The sequence below is a fragment of the Tupaia chinensis genome, unplaced genomic scaffold (assembly GCF_000334495.1).
Source record: "Tupaia chinensis unplaced genomic scaffold, TupChi_1.0 Scaffold144171_2, whole genome shotgun sequence".
Classification (NCBI taxonomy): Eukaryota; Metazoa; Chordata; class Mammalia; order Scandentia; family Tupaiidae; genus Tupaia; species Tupaia belangeri.
In genome coordinates, this window is record NW_006204028.1 from 1,199,167 (window position 1) to 1,215,516 (window position 16,350).

A 16,350-nucleotide genomic window follows, 5' to 3' on the forward strand; every position below is an offset into this window, starting at 1 on the left:
GTCATTTGGGCTAAATGGGGCTCAGTGCTTCTCCGACATTGGGTGCCGGTACCTCCACGTTTTTCACCCCTGGCCACCCGGTGCTTTCAAACCCAAACTTAGTGGGGAAAAGAGGTGGGCATCCACCACAGGGCTAACTGGGAAATCTCTGGAGCTACAGCTTCTGGAGAATGGTTTTGCCTCCTACCGCGACGTGAACTACAAACTCACTTGCTGTTTTCTAAGGGCAAGGACAACGTCTCCTCTACCAGACGGATGCTACTTTTTCGTTCCCTTTTCAAGCACCCGTTCCTACCCTTTTTAGATACAGGTTGGCTTTTAAAACATAAAAGTTTCTTGTGCAAAATATTCCTTCTCAACTTTTTGAGTTTTTATGATAAACGGAAACATCCTTCTGCCAATTAAGCAAAGAAAGGGTTAAATCTCAGCAACCTGATGGATTCTGGGGGTTTCCTTCCTTGACTCCACAAATTAAAACGACCGAGAAGGGAAATTCTGCCCAAGCTAAAGATGAGAACCATTTACTTCAACGCTCAGGTTTCTGCCCCAAACAAGAATGGCTACCCAGGTCCACAAAGGGAGCCACTCACCTAACTAAAAATGGCTGTCCCGGGTTTCCACTATCCTCACCTCTTCCTGCCCAATTCCAAAATGGCGCTCGCTAGCTTCACTGAAAGGAGCAGATCTCCCAGCACCCTCTCTGGCCCATAACGTCAGGTGACGTGAGCCCCGGCCGGAAGTGAAGGAAAAAGCGCTTCAGCCCGCGGCGCCTGCGCAAAAGGCTGTGGACGCTGAGAGGCAGGAGGCACTTGGGATCGTCCGCAGGATTGGGACTGCTACACAGGCCGCCACGGAGCCCGCCGGAGCCACCGTTCCTGCTGCTGCTGCCGCCGCTGCCCGGGTTGGAACCGCCGGGCCGCAGCCGCCGGCAATGCCGCGAAGGAAGGTGAGAAACAGGAGCGGAGGGATGGCAGGTTTCGAAGGGCTGTCGTTTGAGCAACGTGACGCAGTTAGCCACGCCTCACAGTGGTTGGGTTCCAACTTCCTGCTCCCCCAAACCTAGTTCAGCCACCTACTCTCCTAGCCATATCAGACAGAAAAATGTGGGCCCGACCCTGGTCTCGGCCTATGCTTGCAACTATTCCCGCCCTCTGCTTGCCTGGATCGAAGGCGTTCTAATTGTTAATTGGCCGCTGAAACATCTAGAAGCATATTGATTGGCTGGTGACACCGCCTATTTGGGCCCAACGGTCACCTCCCCTCGTGCGGGGGTGGTGTCTGGGTTCGGCCCTATCGCGCTCCAATTGGCTGTTGAGACCGATCCCTCCTCTTTTGATTGGCTGGGCTTGGCAGTCTATCCCGTGGGGGCGCGGTTTAGCAGGATTTTGATTGGATGGCGCGAATCCCCGCCCTTCCGGGTGGGTAGGTGTGGAGGTGGGATCTTGGAGGCCTTTTTCTTTTTCAGGTGGGGGCCACAACAAAGCAGAGGACTGTGTGGTTAAAAACCAGCGCCCACTCTCAAGGGATCGCACTCAGGCCTGTTGGTGTTTAAGTCGTAATCTTTTCTCATTTGTTTAGTTCGACAGCGCCTGGAAAACGCAGTTTTAAAGTCAAAACTTTCTAGAATTAGAGGAGACTTAGTCGCTCACTTAGAAACTCCTTGTCTCCTGTCACATTTTACAACTGAACAATCCAAGTATACCACGCTACTTAATTAGGCAGTGGCAGAGCCAGAATTATAGGGAAAAATTTCATCCAGTTTGTCAAATGCTGACTTCTTGCGACATGCTGATTATTGAGAATTCAGTAATTACTTAGACGCGATATCTGGCCTAAATATATTATAGGCTGGTGGGGAAAACAGACATAAAAAACTGTAGAAGGACCTAGTAAATTCTCTACGTGGAGATACACACTTTATTAAAACGTTTTTTTGCAATTATTTTATTTAACTTTACTTATTTATTTATTTATTTTAATTTGACCAGAGAGGGACAGAGTGAAAGAGAGAGAGAGAGAGAGCGCGCGAGCGAGCGAGAGAAAGCAATCCTCCATGACTGGAACTATGGTCGGCCATGCGGGAGTCCAGCCCCCTTACCCACCACACCACCTGCTGCCCCTCCCCCCCTCTTTAAACATTTAAAAAAATTACTTAACTTTATTTATTTTAATTTGACCAGAGAGGGACAGAGTGAAAGAGAGAGAGAGAGAGAGCGCGCGAGCGAGCGAGAGAAAGCAATCCTCCATGACTGGAACTATGGTCGGCCATGCGGGAGTCCAGCCCCCTTACCCACCACACCACCTGCTGCCCCTCCCCCCCTCTTTAAACATTTAAAAAAATTACTTAACTTTATTTATTTTAATTTGACCAGAGAGGGACAGAGTGAAAGAGAGAGAGAGAGAGAGCGCGCGAGCGAGCGAGAGAAAGCAATCCTCCATGACTGGAACTATGGTCGGCCATGCGGGAGTCCAGCCCCCTTACCCACCACACCACCTGCTGCCCCTCCCCCCCTCTTTAAACATTTAAAAAAATTACTTAACTTTATTTATTTTAATTTGACCAGAGAGGGACAGAGTGAAAGAGAGAGAGAGAGAGAGCGCGCGAGCGAGCGAGAGAAAGCAATCCTCCATGACTGGAACTATGGTCGGCCATGCGGGAGTCCAGCCCCCTTACCCACCACACCACCTGCTGCCCCTCCCCCCCTCTTTAAACATTTAAAAAAATTACTTAACTTTATTTATTTTAATTTGACCAGAGAGGGACAGAGTGAAAGAGAGAGAGAGAGAGAGCGCGCGAGCGAGCGAGAGAAAGCAATCCTCCATGACTGGAACTATGGTCGGCCATGCGGGAGTCCAGCCCCCTTACCCACCACACCACCTGCTGCCCCTCCCCCCCTCTTTAAACATTTAAAAAAATTACTTAACTTTATTTATTTTAATTTGACCAGAGAGGGACAGAGTGAAAGAGAGAGAGAGAGAGAGCGCGCGAGCGAGCGAGAGAAAGCAATCCTCCATGACTGGAACTATGGTCGGCCATGCGGGAGTCCAGCCCCCTTACCCACCACACCACCTGCTGCCCCTCCCCCCCTCTTTAAACATTTAAAAAAATTACTTAACTTTATTTATTTTAATTTGACCAGAGAGGGACAGAGTGAAAGAGAGAGAGAGAGAGAGCGCGCGAGCGAGCGAGAGAAAGCAATCCTCCATGACTGGAACTATGGTCGGCCATGCGGGAGTCCAGCCCCCTTACCCACCACACCACCTGCTGCCCCTCCCCCCCTCTTTAAACATTTAAAAAAATTACTTAACTTTATTTATTTTAATTTGACCAGAGAGGGACAGAGTGAAAGAGAGAGAGAGAGAGAGAGAGCGCGCGAGCGAGCGAGAGAAAGCAATCCTCCATGACTGGAACTATGGTGGGCCATGCGGGAGTCCAGCACCCTTAACCACCACACCACCTGCTGCCCCTCCCCCCCTCTTTAAACATTTAAAAAAATTACTTAACTTTATTTATTTTAATTTGAATGGAGATATACAAAGGAACAGTTAGATCTATTCCGTTGTTAAGACAGGAAGTAGACTGGTAAAAGCTGGAGAAAAGAACTGATTTCCAGAGACCAGGGGAAATGGATGGTCAGAGGCTAGGGATTTTAAATATCTGGATAATTAGACTAGGTGACATTTAAGATTCCCCCTTCTGGGGTCAGCAGGTGACATGGTGGTTAAGGGTGTTGGACTCCCACGTGGCGGACCATGGTTCGAGTCCTGGACCTGGCAGCTTACTTTCTCTCTCTCTCTTTCACTCTGTCCCTCTCTGGTCAAATTAAAATAAATAAATAAATAAGTAAAGTTAAATAAAATAATTATTTAAAAAAAGAAAAAAATTCCCCCTTCATCCCAGTGATTTTCTGTGCTTCTTTCTGGGGCCTCCACTCATTTCTGGGCTAGTTACCTTTGAAATATTTGGAAACCTGGATTGTATTCTTGCTTATTTCCATAGAAATCTTTCTCTTCACAGAGACTTTCTAAGTTAAATATTTATACATTTTAATATCTTCTAAAATGAGTTAAGTTGGTAGGTGGTATTTATGTGAATGCTCACCAAATGTAGGTACAGTGTAGTATGGTATCCTGGAATAGGTCCACAGCTCCCCTTTTGCATTTCTCAAATACAGAATGTCCTCAGAAATGTAAGTTTTTAGTAACTTGTTTGGTGGCTTAACTGCCCGAAACTGTCCTGAGGCTAATTGTGACTTATGTGTTTGGTGTGACTGTTCATATATTTTGCTGCAGAAATACTAATATGTTTGATTATGGGATTTTTTTTTTGCAAGTTATATTGCAAAGTATTTCCTTCTAGAAATCTTAAAAAAAAGTAGGAATTCCAAATACAACTGGTTCTAAGAGTTTTGTTTAAAGAAACCTGTAGTTTGCGACTTTGTATTTTTAGCAAATGCTCTTCCTTTCTCATTTAGTGTTATTATTCAACGGATAAAGTTATGCTCATTATTCCTCAGGAGGTTAGTAATGAGCATATAATTATTAACTTAGAAGTTGATTTTAAAAAAATTGCTAGAGGATACATGTACTCACTAAGGATAGAGAAAGTGAGAAAGCACTACCCAAGGGGAATGGTCACTTTACAATCCCTTTTCCATTTCTTCCTCCTTTTGGGATTTTGGGCACACATACACATGTGCCTGGCATGTTTTTCAAGTTGCCAGGTCCAGTACTTGAACTTTGCAATTGTCCATGTAGGATCCAGCTACTTTTTTTTTTTTTTCAAGGATTTATTTTAATTATTTAATTTATTCATTCATTCATTTTGTAACTTGACAAGAGAGAGACAGAGAGAGAGAGAAAGTAAGAAAGCAAGCCACCAGGTCCAGGACTTGAACCGTGAGTGACCATGTGGGAGTGTCCAGTGCCTTAACCACCATGCCACCTGCTGGTCCCAGGATCCAGCTACTTTAATCACCATACCACCAATGTTGATTTTATAAAAACCCATTTTTTAAAAAAATAATTATTTATTTTTATTTATTAATTCATTTATTTCTTCATTTGACCAGAGAGAGACAGAGGGTGAGAGTGAGAGAAAAGAAGTGAGAAAGCAAGCCACCAGATTCAGGACTCAAACCCTGGTCGGCCATGTGGGAGTGTACAGCGCCTTAACCACCACGCCACCTGCTAGTCCCTAAAAACCCATTTTTGAAGATTCATGAGTCTTCGTGCGCAGGCTGTTTTTTTTTCAGTACTTTTGGTATTCATGTTGGGAAACCTAAAGGATAGATGGCATAAGAGTATTCCCGCCTGAAACAGTGTGTATATATATGAGAGAGAGATAAGTACTCTCCACAAGGTCTGATCCCACTGTGATCCCCTTCCACGAGTCCTCCAGTCTGTAGATCTTGGTCACTTGTATGCCCAGCATGGTTTAGGCTGACCAGGCCAAGGATTTGAACTGCAGTTGCCATGCCCACATGCTTCTGCTTCTCTTAGTGGCACTTTACTGCTGCATTATGGAGCCAGCCTGAAGGAAGAATTTTGATGTTTTTCTGCTTAAGTTCTGGAATCCAAGTTGTAGATCATGATATTTTGAAATAGCGTGTGGTTTTATTTGTGTTTGTTTTGAGAGGGTTTTTTTTTTTTTTTGCTATAGGGTGTGTGTGCTTGCCAGAGAGAGAGTCAGAAAGCGAGAAATCACCCTCTAGGGGGGATGACTATGCTGCAGTACCTTCTCCATTTTCCTCTGGGATCTTGGGCACGCATGTGCATGCACCACCAGGTCTGGGACTCGAACTGCAGTCGATTACGTGGGAGTCCAACAACGTAGCCATTATGCCATCTGCTGGTCCCTGTTTGTGTTCATTTTTAATGTGATATCTGCTCTTGGAGACTGAAACAAAAGCCACTCTGAAATTACGTGGGACCTAGCACCAACATTTTTCTCACTACCTCAGACTTCTTTTTTTTTTTTTTTTTTTTTTTTTTTTTATGTCAGCCAGTGAATTGCATACTTCTATTACTAGTTTGTGGTACTAATTTCCAATAAAGTTGGTTCAAGAAAAGTGATTACAGTGAGAATTTTAATCATTTAACAAAGTTGCTTTATTTGTTAAATGGTTGTTCCATTTAAATGTCCTAAATAAAGGGAAGTTGGTTCTGGGAAAGAAGGAAAATGCTTGTGGAATTTCTTCTTAGGTTTGAACTTGTTGTTCCCAGCATCATGGTTTATTTTATTTCCAGTGTTAATAAAAACACAGAGTCAATGCTTCTCTGCTAATATCTGGATCTATGGTGTTACAGAGGAATGCAGGCAGTAGTTCAGATGGAACCGAAGATTCCGATTTTTCTACAGATCTCGAGCACACAGACAGTTCGGAGAGTGACGGCACATCCCGACGGTCTGCCCGAGTCACGCGCTCCTCAGCCAGGCTCAGCCAGAGTTCTCAAGGTAAAGGTCTTCATTCTTTCTATTTCTCACAACCAGCTGATCCTCGTGTTATTGTGCTAGTTAGTGTGCAAACTCGTACGCGACTAGGTGCATCAGATAACCTGAATAGAGCAAGCACAGAAGCAGCAGGCCAGTTTTTCAAAAAAGAAAAAGAAAAAAAAAAAAAAGATTTTTGCCAGAAGTGCATGGACTTGCCAGAGAGAGACAAAGAGGGAAAGTGAGAAATCACTTCCCAGGGGGAATGGCCACACTGCAATCCATTCTCCTCCTGGGATTTTGGGCATGCATGCTCATGCACCCAGCATGAGTTTCAAGCTGCCAGGTCCAGGACTTGAGCCACCTACTGGTCCCAAAGTAGCAGGTCTTTAAAAATACTTCTGTTGGAGGTCTTATCCGATTGGAAGATTCAGAGAAACTATGACTGTTACAATAAATGGGAGACATATACAAAGGGGCTTCAAAAAGCTTGTGGAAAGATAGAATTAGAGTGTGAGTTTTTTTTGGTGCAGTTTATTTTTGAAATCCATGCATAGTTCTTAGGTAACTTTGGAAGACCCCTCATAATCTTTTTGTTCCTGTAAGAATTATTTTATTTAACTTTATTTATTATAATTTGATCAGAGAGGGACTGAGCAGGTGAGAGAGAGAGAGAGAGAGGGAGGAAGGGGCAGGGAAAGTGAGAAAGCACACTGGTAGGCCCAGGACTCAAATGCAGTTTGCCATGTGGGAGTCCAGCGCCGTCAACCACTACTCAACTTGCCGGCCTTGCCCCTCGTAGTCTTCAGTCACTTGTTATATTTTTGATAGACTACAGCATTCCTGTCAATAAAATGGGACTGCAGTCTCTTCCCTTTCTGTTTGAGTACTTCCGGCTTTGAGTTTTAAAAATGTCTCTTGAGGGAACCAGCAGTTGGCATAATGGCTGTGCTGCTGGACTCCCACGTGGTTGACCGTGGTTCGCGTTCCGGACCTGGTGGCTTGAGGCTCACGCCGGGCGCGTGTGTGTGCATGCCCAGGATCCTGAGAGGAGAATGGGGGAGAGGGGATTGTGGTGTGGCCATCCCCCCTGTGGGGTGATTTCTCGCTTTCTGTCTCTATGTCTCTGTCTGGCGAGCGCACGCACCCTGTAGCGAAAATCTCTCCAAAAAAAAAAAAAGTCTCTTGAACTTGTTATTGGAGGAGGCCCAGTACTTCTAAAACTATATTTAATTCTGGAATGTAGTTGGTTATACGCTTAGTAGATCTATAAAGAGTTATATCCAGTGACCAGCAGTAATGACTATGTCGCTGGACTCCCATGTAGTCGACTGCGGTTCAAGTCCTGGACCTGGTGGCTTAAACTCACGCCGGGGGTGTGTGTGTGTGTGTGTGTGTGCCCAAGATCCCGAGAGGAGAATGGAGGAGAAGGGATTGCGGCGTGGCCATCCCCTCTGGGGGGTGATTTCTCGCTTTCTGTCTCTCTGTCTGTCTCTGTCTGGTGAGTGCACGTGCCTTATAGCAAAAACCTCTCCAAAAAAAAGGGTTTTATCCAAATATCATTGTGTAAATACCCAGAATTTTGCTTTAGTAGTAAAGAATTGAGGATCTCAGGGTTGGAAAGTAGTTTCAAGGTACTCAAGTGCATTTCGTCATCTGGGCTTAGATTCCTCACTGCAAACTATTAAGGAATGTACTACTAGCATTTTCCCATTTTGTAGTAGGTCAGGAAATTGACTTGGAGAAATGAACTTGCCCAAGTCACCATAGCTAGTTGATATGCTGGAATAGAGTTGACGCAAGTGCAGTCTTCATTCTAGAACCTAAACTGTTGACACTGTATTGTACTGTGTTTCTATACCTCAGCTGTTGGTTATATTTTATGTAGTAAAGCAGGTAATGTATGGGTTTGTTGGACTTGGTAGTATGTGAAGGGGATGAGGAGGAGTAGCTACCTTCTAATAAATTATATGGATGGGAGGGAAGTAAAAACAGGTTTCCTGGGAACCAGCAGTTAGCGTAATGGCTATGTCGCTGGACTCCCACGTAGTCGACCGCGGTTCGTGTCCTGGACCCGGTGACTTAAAACTCACGCCGGGCGCGTGTGCGTGCGTGCCCAAGATCCCGAGAGGAGAATGGAGGAGAAGGGATTGCGGCGTGACCATCCCCCCTGGGGGGTGATTTCTCGCTTTCTGTCTCTATGTCTCTCTCTGTCTGTCTGGCGAGCGCACGCGCCCTACAGTGAAAAACTCTCAAAAAAAAAAAACAAAAAACAGGTTTCCTTATTTTTTAATGATTTTATTGTCTTTTAAAATTGGGTTCAGATTCCAGCCCTGTTCGAAATTTGCAGTCTTTTGGCACTGAGGAGCCTGCTTATTCTACCAGAAGAGTGACCCGTAGTCAGCAGCAGCCTACTCCAGTGACTCCAAAAAAATACCCACTTCGGCAGACTCGTTCGTCTGGCTCAGAAACCGAGCAAGTGGTTGATTTTTCAGATAGAGGTGAGTGATTATGGTATGGCTCGAACCCATCACAGAGAATATGGTCAATTTCCTTTTAGGGAGGAGTTGGGGCTGCTGCAGATGGTTGTCTAATACTGACAAGTGCTAAGTGGCTGCTCTTTGCCTGATTCCTTTCTTATGTCTTGCTGAAGACACTTTGCTACTAAGGTGTTCTTGAGGTCTACAGCAGCTGAAGTACACTAGATTAGACTAGTAGGGGAAAGGGCTTGGAAATTGCTCAGCCACAGATAAACAAAGCTTGAACCAAACTTTTGTATAGCTATATTTATCAGTCCACTTACCGCCAGATTCCTGAGGAGGAGCGATCCTCAGTAATGGAGAATGTTACGCTATTGAGATTGTGATTTACTAGCCCAAATCAGAGATTTTATTAAAAATCTTTTTTTCAAAAGAGTGATTTGTTTAGTTACATTTGTTATTATTATTATTTAATTTGACCAGAGAGATACAGAGAGAGAAAGAGAAAACAAGAAAGCAAGCTGCAGGGACCAGCAGTTAGCATAATGGCTATGTTGCTGGACTCCCACGTAGTCGACCGCGGTTCGCGTCCCGGACCCGGTGGCTTAAATCTCACGCTGGGCACGTGTACGTGCTTGCCCAGGATCCCGAGAGGAGAATGGAGGAGAAGGGATTGCGGCGTGGCCATCCCCCCTGGGGAGTGATTTCTTGCTTTCTGTCTCTTTGTCTCTTTCTGTCTGTCTGGTGAGCGCACACGCCCTATAGCAATAAATAAATAAATAAATAAATAAATAAATAAATAAATAAAAGAAAGCAAGCTGCCAGGTCCGGGACTCAAACCACAGTCAGCTGTGTGGGAATCCAGCACCTTTACTTACCACTCCACTTGCTGGCCCCCAAATCAGAGGTCTTAAAGCAGAGCTTACAGACTGGTGAGCTTCTAGCCTGCCAACATGGTCTATTAGTTTGCTTTCACAGAGTTTAAAATTTTTAAAATTTGTTGCCTGGATTTGAAAATACAGAGATTTCATATAAAAACCAGGATTAAAAGTTATTTTTTTTTAATGGAATGATTCAGGAAAGTTGGGTGGTCATTTACCCATAAGTAATAATTGGCTGGAGTTGAATAGTAGCTGTCCCTTTTAGATAAACAACGAACTGTCCTTTTGGCTTTACACAGCCCCGCTAGGCATTTGGTTTGCAACCCTCGATTTAGTCTGGAATTTGAAGACTGGGTTGTTTGATGACCAGTAAACTAACTCAAGAGTCTAAACCCATTCACGCTCTCCCACCAGGTCTGGTCAGTGTCATCCAGAAAGACAATTGTTTTTACTTAATTTTCTATCCCATGTTACCTCCTGGAAGGAAAGTAGAATTGTATCATTTTAAAAATTTATTACCATCTAGTTTTGATTACCCATCATTGAGATCTAAGGAGAAATTCAGGTAAGTGAAATACATTAGGTAAGCCCCAAATTTAATTCCAGTCATAATTTAAAGATGCACAAAAGGATGGTTAGTGTTAGTGTCTTTTCATTTCCCCAGTTTTCTTTTAGCAAATAAATAGCTAAAAGTTATTAGGTCATAGAGACTCTGAGAAGCCTGTAAACTCTTCTAAATTGTAAACCTCAGAATCAGTGAACTCCATTCACAAATTCTACCAATTGCTTTTGCTTCAGAAACTAAAAATACAGCTGATCATGACGAGTCACCACCTCGAACTCCAACTGGAAATGCACCTTCTTCTGAGTCTGACATAGACATCTCCAGCCCCAATGTTTCTCACGATGAGAGCATTGCCAAGGACATGTCCCTGAAGGACTCGGGCAGTGATCTCTCTCATCGCCCCAAGCGCCGTCGCTTCCACGAAAGCTACAATTTCAATATGAAGTGTCCTACACCAGGCTGCAACTCTCTAGGTTAGTGTGCCCCAGCTTCGTGTCACCCTTTGTTCTGTGTTCTCTCTGTCTCTGCAGTTAGGATCCTGAAGAAATGTTTTGTGTCTGGTGTGATCTAGTTTCCTAACTTCTTCAGTAGTTGTGGGCTTAGAATTGCAATGAATTGCCTACTGAAATAAAAGCATTTCTTTTATTTAGACCAGAGAGAGAGTCTCTCTCTCTCCCTCTCCCTCTCTCTCTCTCACACACACAGACACACACACACACAGAGAGAGAGAGAGAGAGAGAGAGAGAGAGAGAGAGAGAGAGAGAGAAAGCAAGCCATTAGGTCTAGGACTTGAACTCTGGTTGACCATGTGGGAGTGTCCAGTGCCCTAACCATCCCTCAAATAAAAGCATTTCTTTTTTATGGCCTCTTGTCCATAATAATAGATCTGGTTGCAAGGAAATTAACTGTGGTGAGCCATTTAGTTTATTGAGTGTTTTTCTCTGAAAAATTCTCTTTCCAGCAAGAAACAAGAAAAATGACCAGGCACCAGCAGTTAGCATAATGACTATGTCGCTGAACTCCCATGTAACTGACCGCGGTTCGAGTCCCAGACCTGGTGGCTTAAACTCGTGCCAGGCACATGTGCGTATGTGCCCAAGATCCCGAGAGGAGAATGGAGGAGAAGGGATTGTGGCAGGGCCATACCCCCTGGGGGGTGGGAGTGATTTCTTGCTTTCTATCTCTTTATCTCTCTCTCTCTCTCTCTTTCTGGTGAGTGCATGCTCCCTATAGCAAAAACCTCTAAAAAAAAAAAAAATAAATAAATAAAAGAAAGAAAGAAAGAAAAATGACCAGTTACCTGCATATACCTCATTAGGTGGTTCACAGTTTACACTTAATGAGGACTAGTAGACCATAAACTACTGCTGAAGAGTGTGTTAAGGAAATGAGAAAAACAGATTTCTTATCGAGAGGCCATGAAAGTGGGGGCTAGCAGGTGGTGTAGTGTTCAAGGTGCTAGATTCCCACATGACTGACTGTAGTTCAGGTCCTGGATTTGCTGCTTGAAAATCACACTGGGCACGTGTGCACGCATGCCCAAAATCTTGAGAGGAGAAGGAATTGAGGCATGGCTATCCACCCCAGGGACTGATTTCTCGCTTTTTGTCTCTCTGTCTCTCTAGCAAGTGCACGTGCGCTGTAGCAAAAATCTCTTGAAGTTAAAAAAACAAAACAAACTCAAGGGACTCTGCTTGCTACACAGCAAAGAAAGGAACCTTCTTCAACTTCTAGTCATTCTCTGTGCTGTTAAGTTGTTTTAATTTTGCACTGTTTGAGTCAGTCATTGATCAAATATGTATTAAACATATGCCATCGTGCCTGAGTGTCTTAAGTTTGGGAGTTATAGTTGGGAACATGTCATAGTCCCTGCTTTCATGGAGCTTATAGTCTAGCTGAGGAGGAGAGCAAACACATATAGATATGTAATACGTCAATTGGAGATACATGCTATGAAGGAAAATAAAACAGAATGCTGAGAGAGTAGGGTATTTTTTTTTTTTTTAAAGAAAGAGATTTTTGTTACAGGGCACGTACACTCGCTGGAGAGAGAGACAGAAAGCCCTTCTCCATTCTCCTCTCAGGATTTTGGGCACACACGCACACGTGCCTGGCATGAGTTTGAAGCTGCCAGGTATGGGACTCGAATTACAGTCGACTATGTGGAAGTCCAGCAGTGTAACCATTATGCTATCTGCTGGTCCTGAGAATAGGATTTTTTTTTTTAATAAATTTTTAAAATAATTATTTATTTTATTTTTTATTTATTCATTCTTTTTTTTTAATTTGACCAGAGAGAGACAGAGGGTGAGAGTGAGAGAGAAAATAAGAAAGCAAGCCTCCAAATTCAGGACTCGAACCCTGGTCGCCCATGTGGGAGTGTCCAGCGTCTTAACCACCACGCCACCTGCTGGTCCCAAGAGAGTAGGGTATTTTTATGAGTATACATACATAAATACACATGTATGTAGACATGCATACGTATATATATATACATATGTGATGTGTGTGTATAGTTGGTTAGGGAAAGCTGCTCTTATATTGTGACGTTGGAGCAGAGATCCAGAAAAATGAGAGAATGAGCCATTTGAATATTTGAGGATAAGCATCATTATGAGTAGAGGGAACAGCAAGTGCAAAAACTCTGAGGCTGGAGAATAAATGACTATGGGTATTATAAAATGATGATAGGTCATTTTTTCTTAACCAGTTTGAGGACCACTTAGGACCCAATGTGCTGGGGGCAGAGTGACTAGAACAGAGGAGAGAAAATAAGACCATATTGAGTGGGGCCTCACTGTGTGTATTTATGCCCAGGACTTAGCCCCTTAATGGCACAGTACATGTAAATGTCTTCCCTCAGAGGAATATTTGGCTTGACTTTTGGTTTTAATGTATTTGGGAAAAGTTATATGTTTGAGTTTCCAAGATTTTTTTTTAATTGTTTTATTCAATTTTATTTATTCATTCATTTATTTTAATTTGACCAGAGAGAGGGGGGGGGGAAGAGAGAAAGTGGAAAGTGAGAAAGCAAGCTACTAGGTATGGGACTCAACTATGGTCGGCCATGTGGGAGTGTCCAGCGCCTTACCCACCATGCCACCTGCTGGTCCCCAGATTATTCTTTTTTTTTTTTTTTTCTTTTTTTGGAGAGGTTTTTGCTATAGGGCACGTGCGCTTGCCAGACAGACAGAGACAGACAGAGAGACAGAAAGCGAGAACTCACTCCACAGTGGGGATGACCACGCTGCAATCCCTTCTCCATTCTCCTCTTGGGATCTTGGGCACGCATGCACACGTGCCCGGCGTGAGTTTAAGCCGCCGGGTCTAGGACTTGAACCGCGGTCGACTACATGGGAGTCCAGCGACATAGCCATTACACTAATTGCTGGTCCCCTCCCCAGATTATTCTTGATCCTGTTCCGCTTTTTATCTTAGACAAAGCAATGTCATCACTTTTCGTGTGTGTGTGTGTGTGTGTGTGTGTGTGTATATACACATAATTTTTATATTTTTTATTTTTAATTTTAACAGAGGGCACATGTGCTCTCAGAAGTGGGGTGGAAAAGTGAAGAAGCACCCCCCCATGAGGAATGGTCACACCATATTCCCTTTTCCTTTCTCTCTCCTTTTGAAATTTTGGACATGAATGTATGTACATATAGCATATGTGGGTTTTTCTTGGTTCTGGGGCTCTGATTACACCATCAGCTATGTAGGAGTCAACTGCCTTAACTATCACGCCACTGCCTCGCCCTGATTTTGATATTAGAAGTTAGATTGTGCTTATGAAAAAACTGAATCCCTGCAGGGGAGTTTGAAATGCATAAATGAAAGTTTCCTTCAGTTATATGCCCAGACCATGCCTCAGGTGTTAAATGACTATGGGTAGTTTTTTTCTTAATGCTTCTAGTAAGTTTCTATACATATATGAGCATAAATACACATACTTTTGTTATTGTTGTTATTACTAAAAAGGAAATTACAATGGTTTGTTATACATTTTGGGCGTATTACATTATTATCACTTATAGGTCTATCTTTCTCTTTTTTTTAAAGAATTATTTATTTATTTTTAATTTGATCAGAGAAGAAGAGAGAGAAAGTGAGAAAGCAAGTCTCCAGGTTCAGGACCCAAACCATGGCTGGCCATATGGGAGTTCAGCACCCTTAACCCCTATGCCAGCTGCCGGCCCCTAGGTCTATCTTTCTAAAAGATACACAGATTTTTTTTTTTTTTAATTATTTTTTAAGCAGTTATTTATTTATTTGTTGTGATTTTCAAACCACCAGGTCTGGGACTTGAACCGTGGTTAGCTATGTGGGAATTCAGCACCTTAGCCACCGTGCCACCTGCTAGCCCCTTAATTTATTTTTTTCTTTAGTTTGCTAGAGGATGTGAATTTCCACTGGATAAAGACAGAGGAAAGAGAGAACCTTCCCCAACACCCTGAAGGAAGATAGACACGCTACAATCCCTTCTTTATTTCTCCTTTTGGAATTTGGACCCACATGCATATGGTCTTGGTGTGTTTTTTAAACCACAGGGTTTGGGACTTGCATAGCACAGTGGGCCATGTGGGATCCAGCTGCCTTAACTATCTTGCCACCACCTGTCCCTAGAGAATTTTATTTTTTTAAATAATTATTTATTTCCATTTATTATTATTTTTTAATTTGACCAAAGAGAGAGAGAATGGGAGAGAACAAGCTGTCAGGTCTGGGAATCGAACCATGATCTACCATGTGGGAATCCAGTGCCTTTAACCACATGCCACCTGTCAACCTCAAGAATTTTATTGTATTGATAGTTCATAAATAATTTTAATTGTCCCATATTAATTGCTTTTTTTTTTTTTTTTTTTTTTTTTTTTTTTTAGGGGTTGTGTTTTCCCCAAAAAAAGAGAGAGAGACAGAAAGCGAGAAGTCACCCTCTAGGGAAAATGGCCATGCCGCAATTCCTTCTCCTCCATTCTCCTTTTGGGATCTTGGGCATGCACGCACACGCACCTGGCTTGAGTTTAAGCTACCGGGCCTGGGACTCAAGCTGTGGTCGACTACATGAGAGTCCAGCAACATAGCCATTGCACCAACTGATGGGGGACCATATTGATTGATATTTAGATAATTTGTTTGTGGCTATTTTGAACAGTACTGTAATGTGTAGCTTAGTGTGTACATGTTTTGGTGTCTTTCTAGATAACAATGGAGAGTAAGTTCATAGCAGTGCAATTGTTAGGTCAACAGATTAGCCGTTGTCTTTTAAACTTTTAATTATATGCATTAGATTGGTTTTTTCTTTTTTTAAAAAAAGAATTATTTAATTTAATTTAATTTATTATCATTATTCTTCATTTTGACCAGAGAGAGAGGTAGAGTGAGAAAGCAAGCTACCAGCTTTAGGACTCAAACCATGGTCAGCCATGTGAGTGTCCAGCACCTTAACCACTATGCCACCTACCGGCCCCAAGATTTTTATTTTTTAAGAATTATTTATTTTATTTATTTATTTATTCATTCTTTTATTTTATATTTGACCAGAGAGAGAGAGAGAGAGAGAAAGTAAGAAAGCAAGTCACCAGGTCCAGGTCTTGAACTGTGGTTGGCCATGTGGGAGTCTCCAGCCCCTCAGCCACCATGCCACCTGCTGTCCCCCCCAGATTAGTTTTTAATCTATATTATAAGGCATGAATTAATGTACTCAGAAGTTGTGGATATGTAGTATCTAAAAAACAAGGGCTTTTGTAGCAGTGACACTGTGTTATAGGTGATGTCTGATCCCTGAGTGTATTTCTTTGTATTCAAGATAAATTGTGTGAATTTCTGAAATTACATTTATAAGAATACTGTTCCAGAGAAATGGCAGCCTGAATGTTATAAAATCTCTATTCCCCCGTACTTGGACTATTTTTTGACCTTTAAAGTTTGCTCTATGAATCTGTTGCATATGCTTTTTTATCCCACGGTACCCAAAATTAAACATCTCTTTCC

The 16,350-nt window shown here is 42.9% G+C and overlaps 1 protein-coding gene across 1 annotated transcript in view; it reads left to right on the forward strand.

The window, feature by feature from the left end:
• Positions 1 to 734: 734 nt before the first annotated feature.
• KAT7 (lysine acetyltransferase 7) overlaps positions 735 to 16,350 on the forward strand; it is a gene marked incomplete in the record, with an annotated part of 50,704 nt that continues 35,088 nt past the window's right edge. Inside the window, 4 exon segments of the mRNA XM_027767330.1 lie at positions 735 to 946; positions 6,310 to 6,457; positions 8,758 to 8,934; positions 10,593 to 10,832. Coding sequence (XP_027623131.1) covers positions 932 to 946; positions 6,310 to 6,457; positions 8,758 to 8,934; positions 10,593 to 10,832 — 580 coding nt within the window.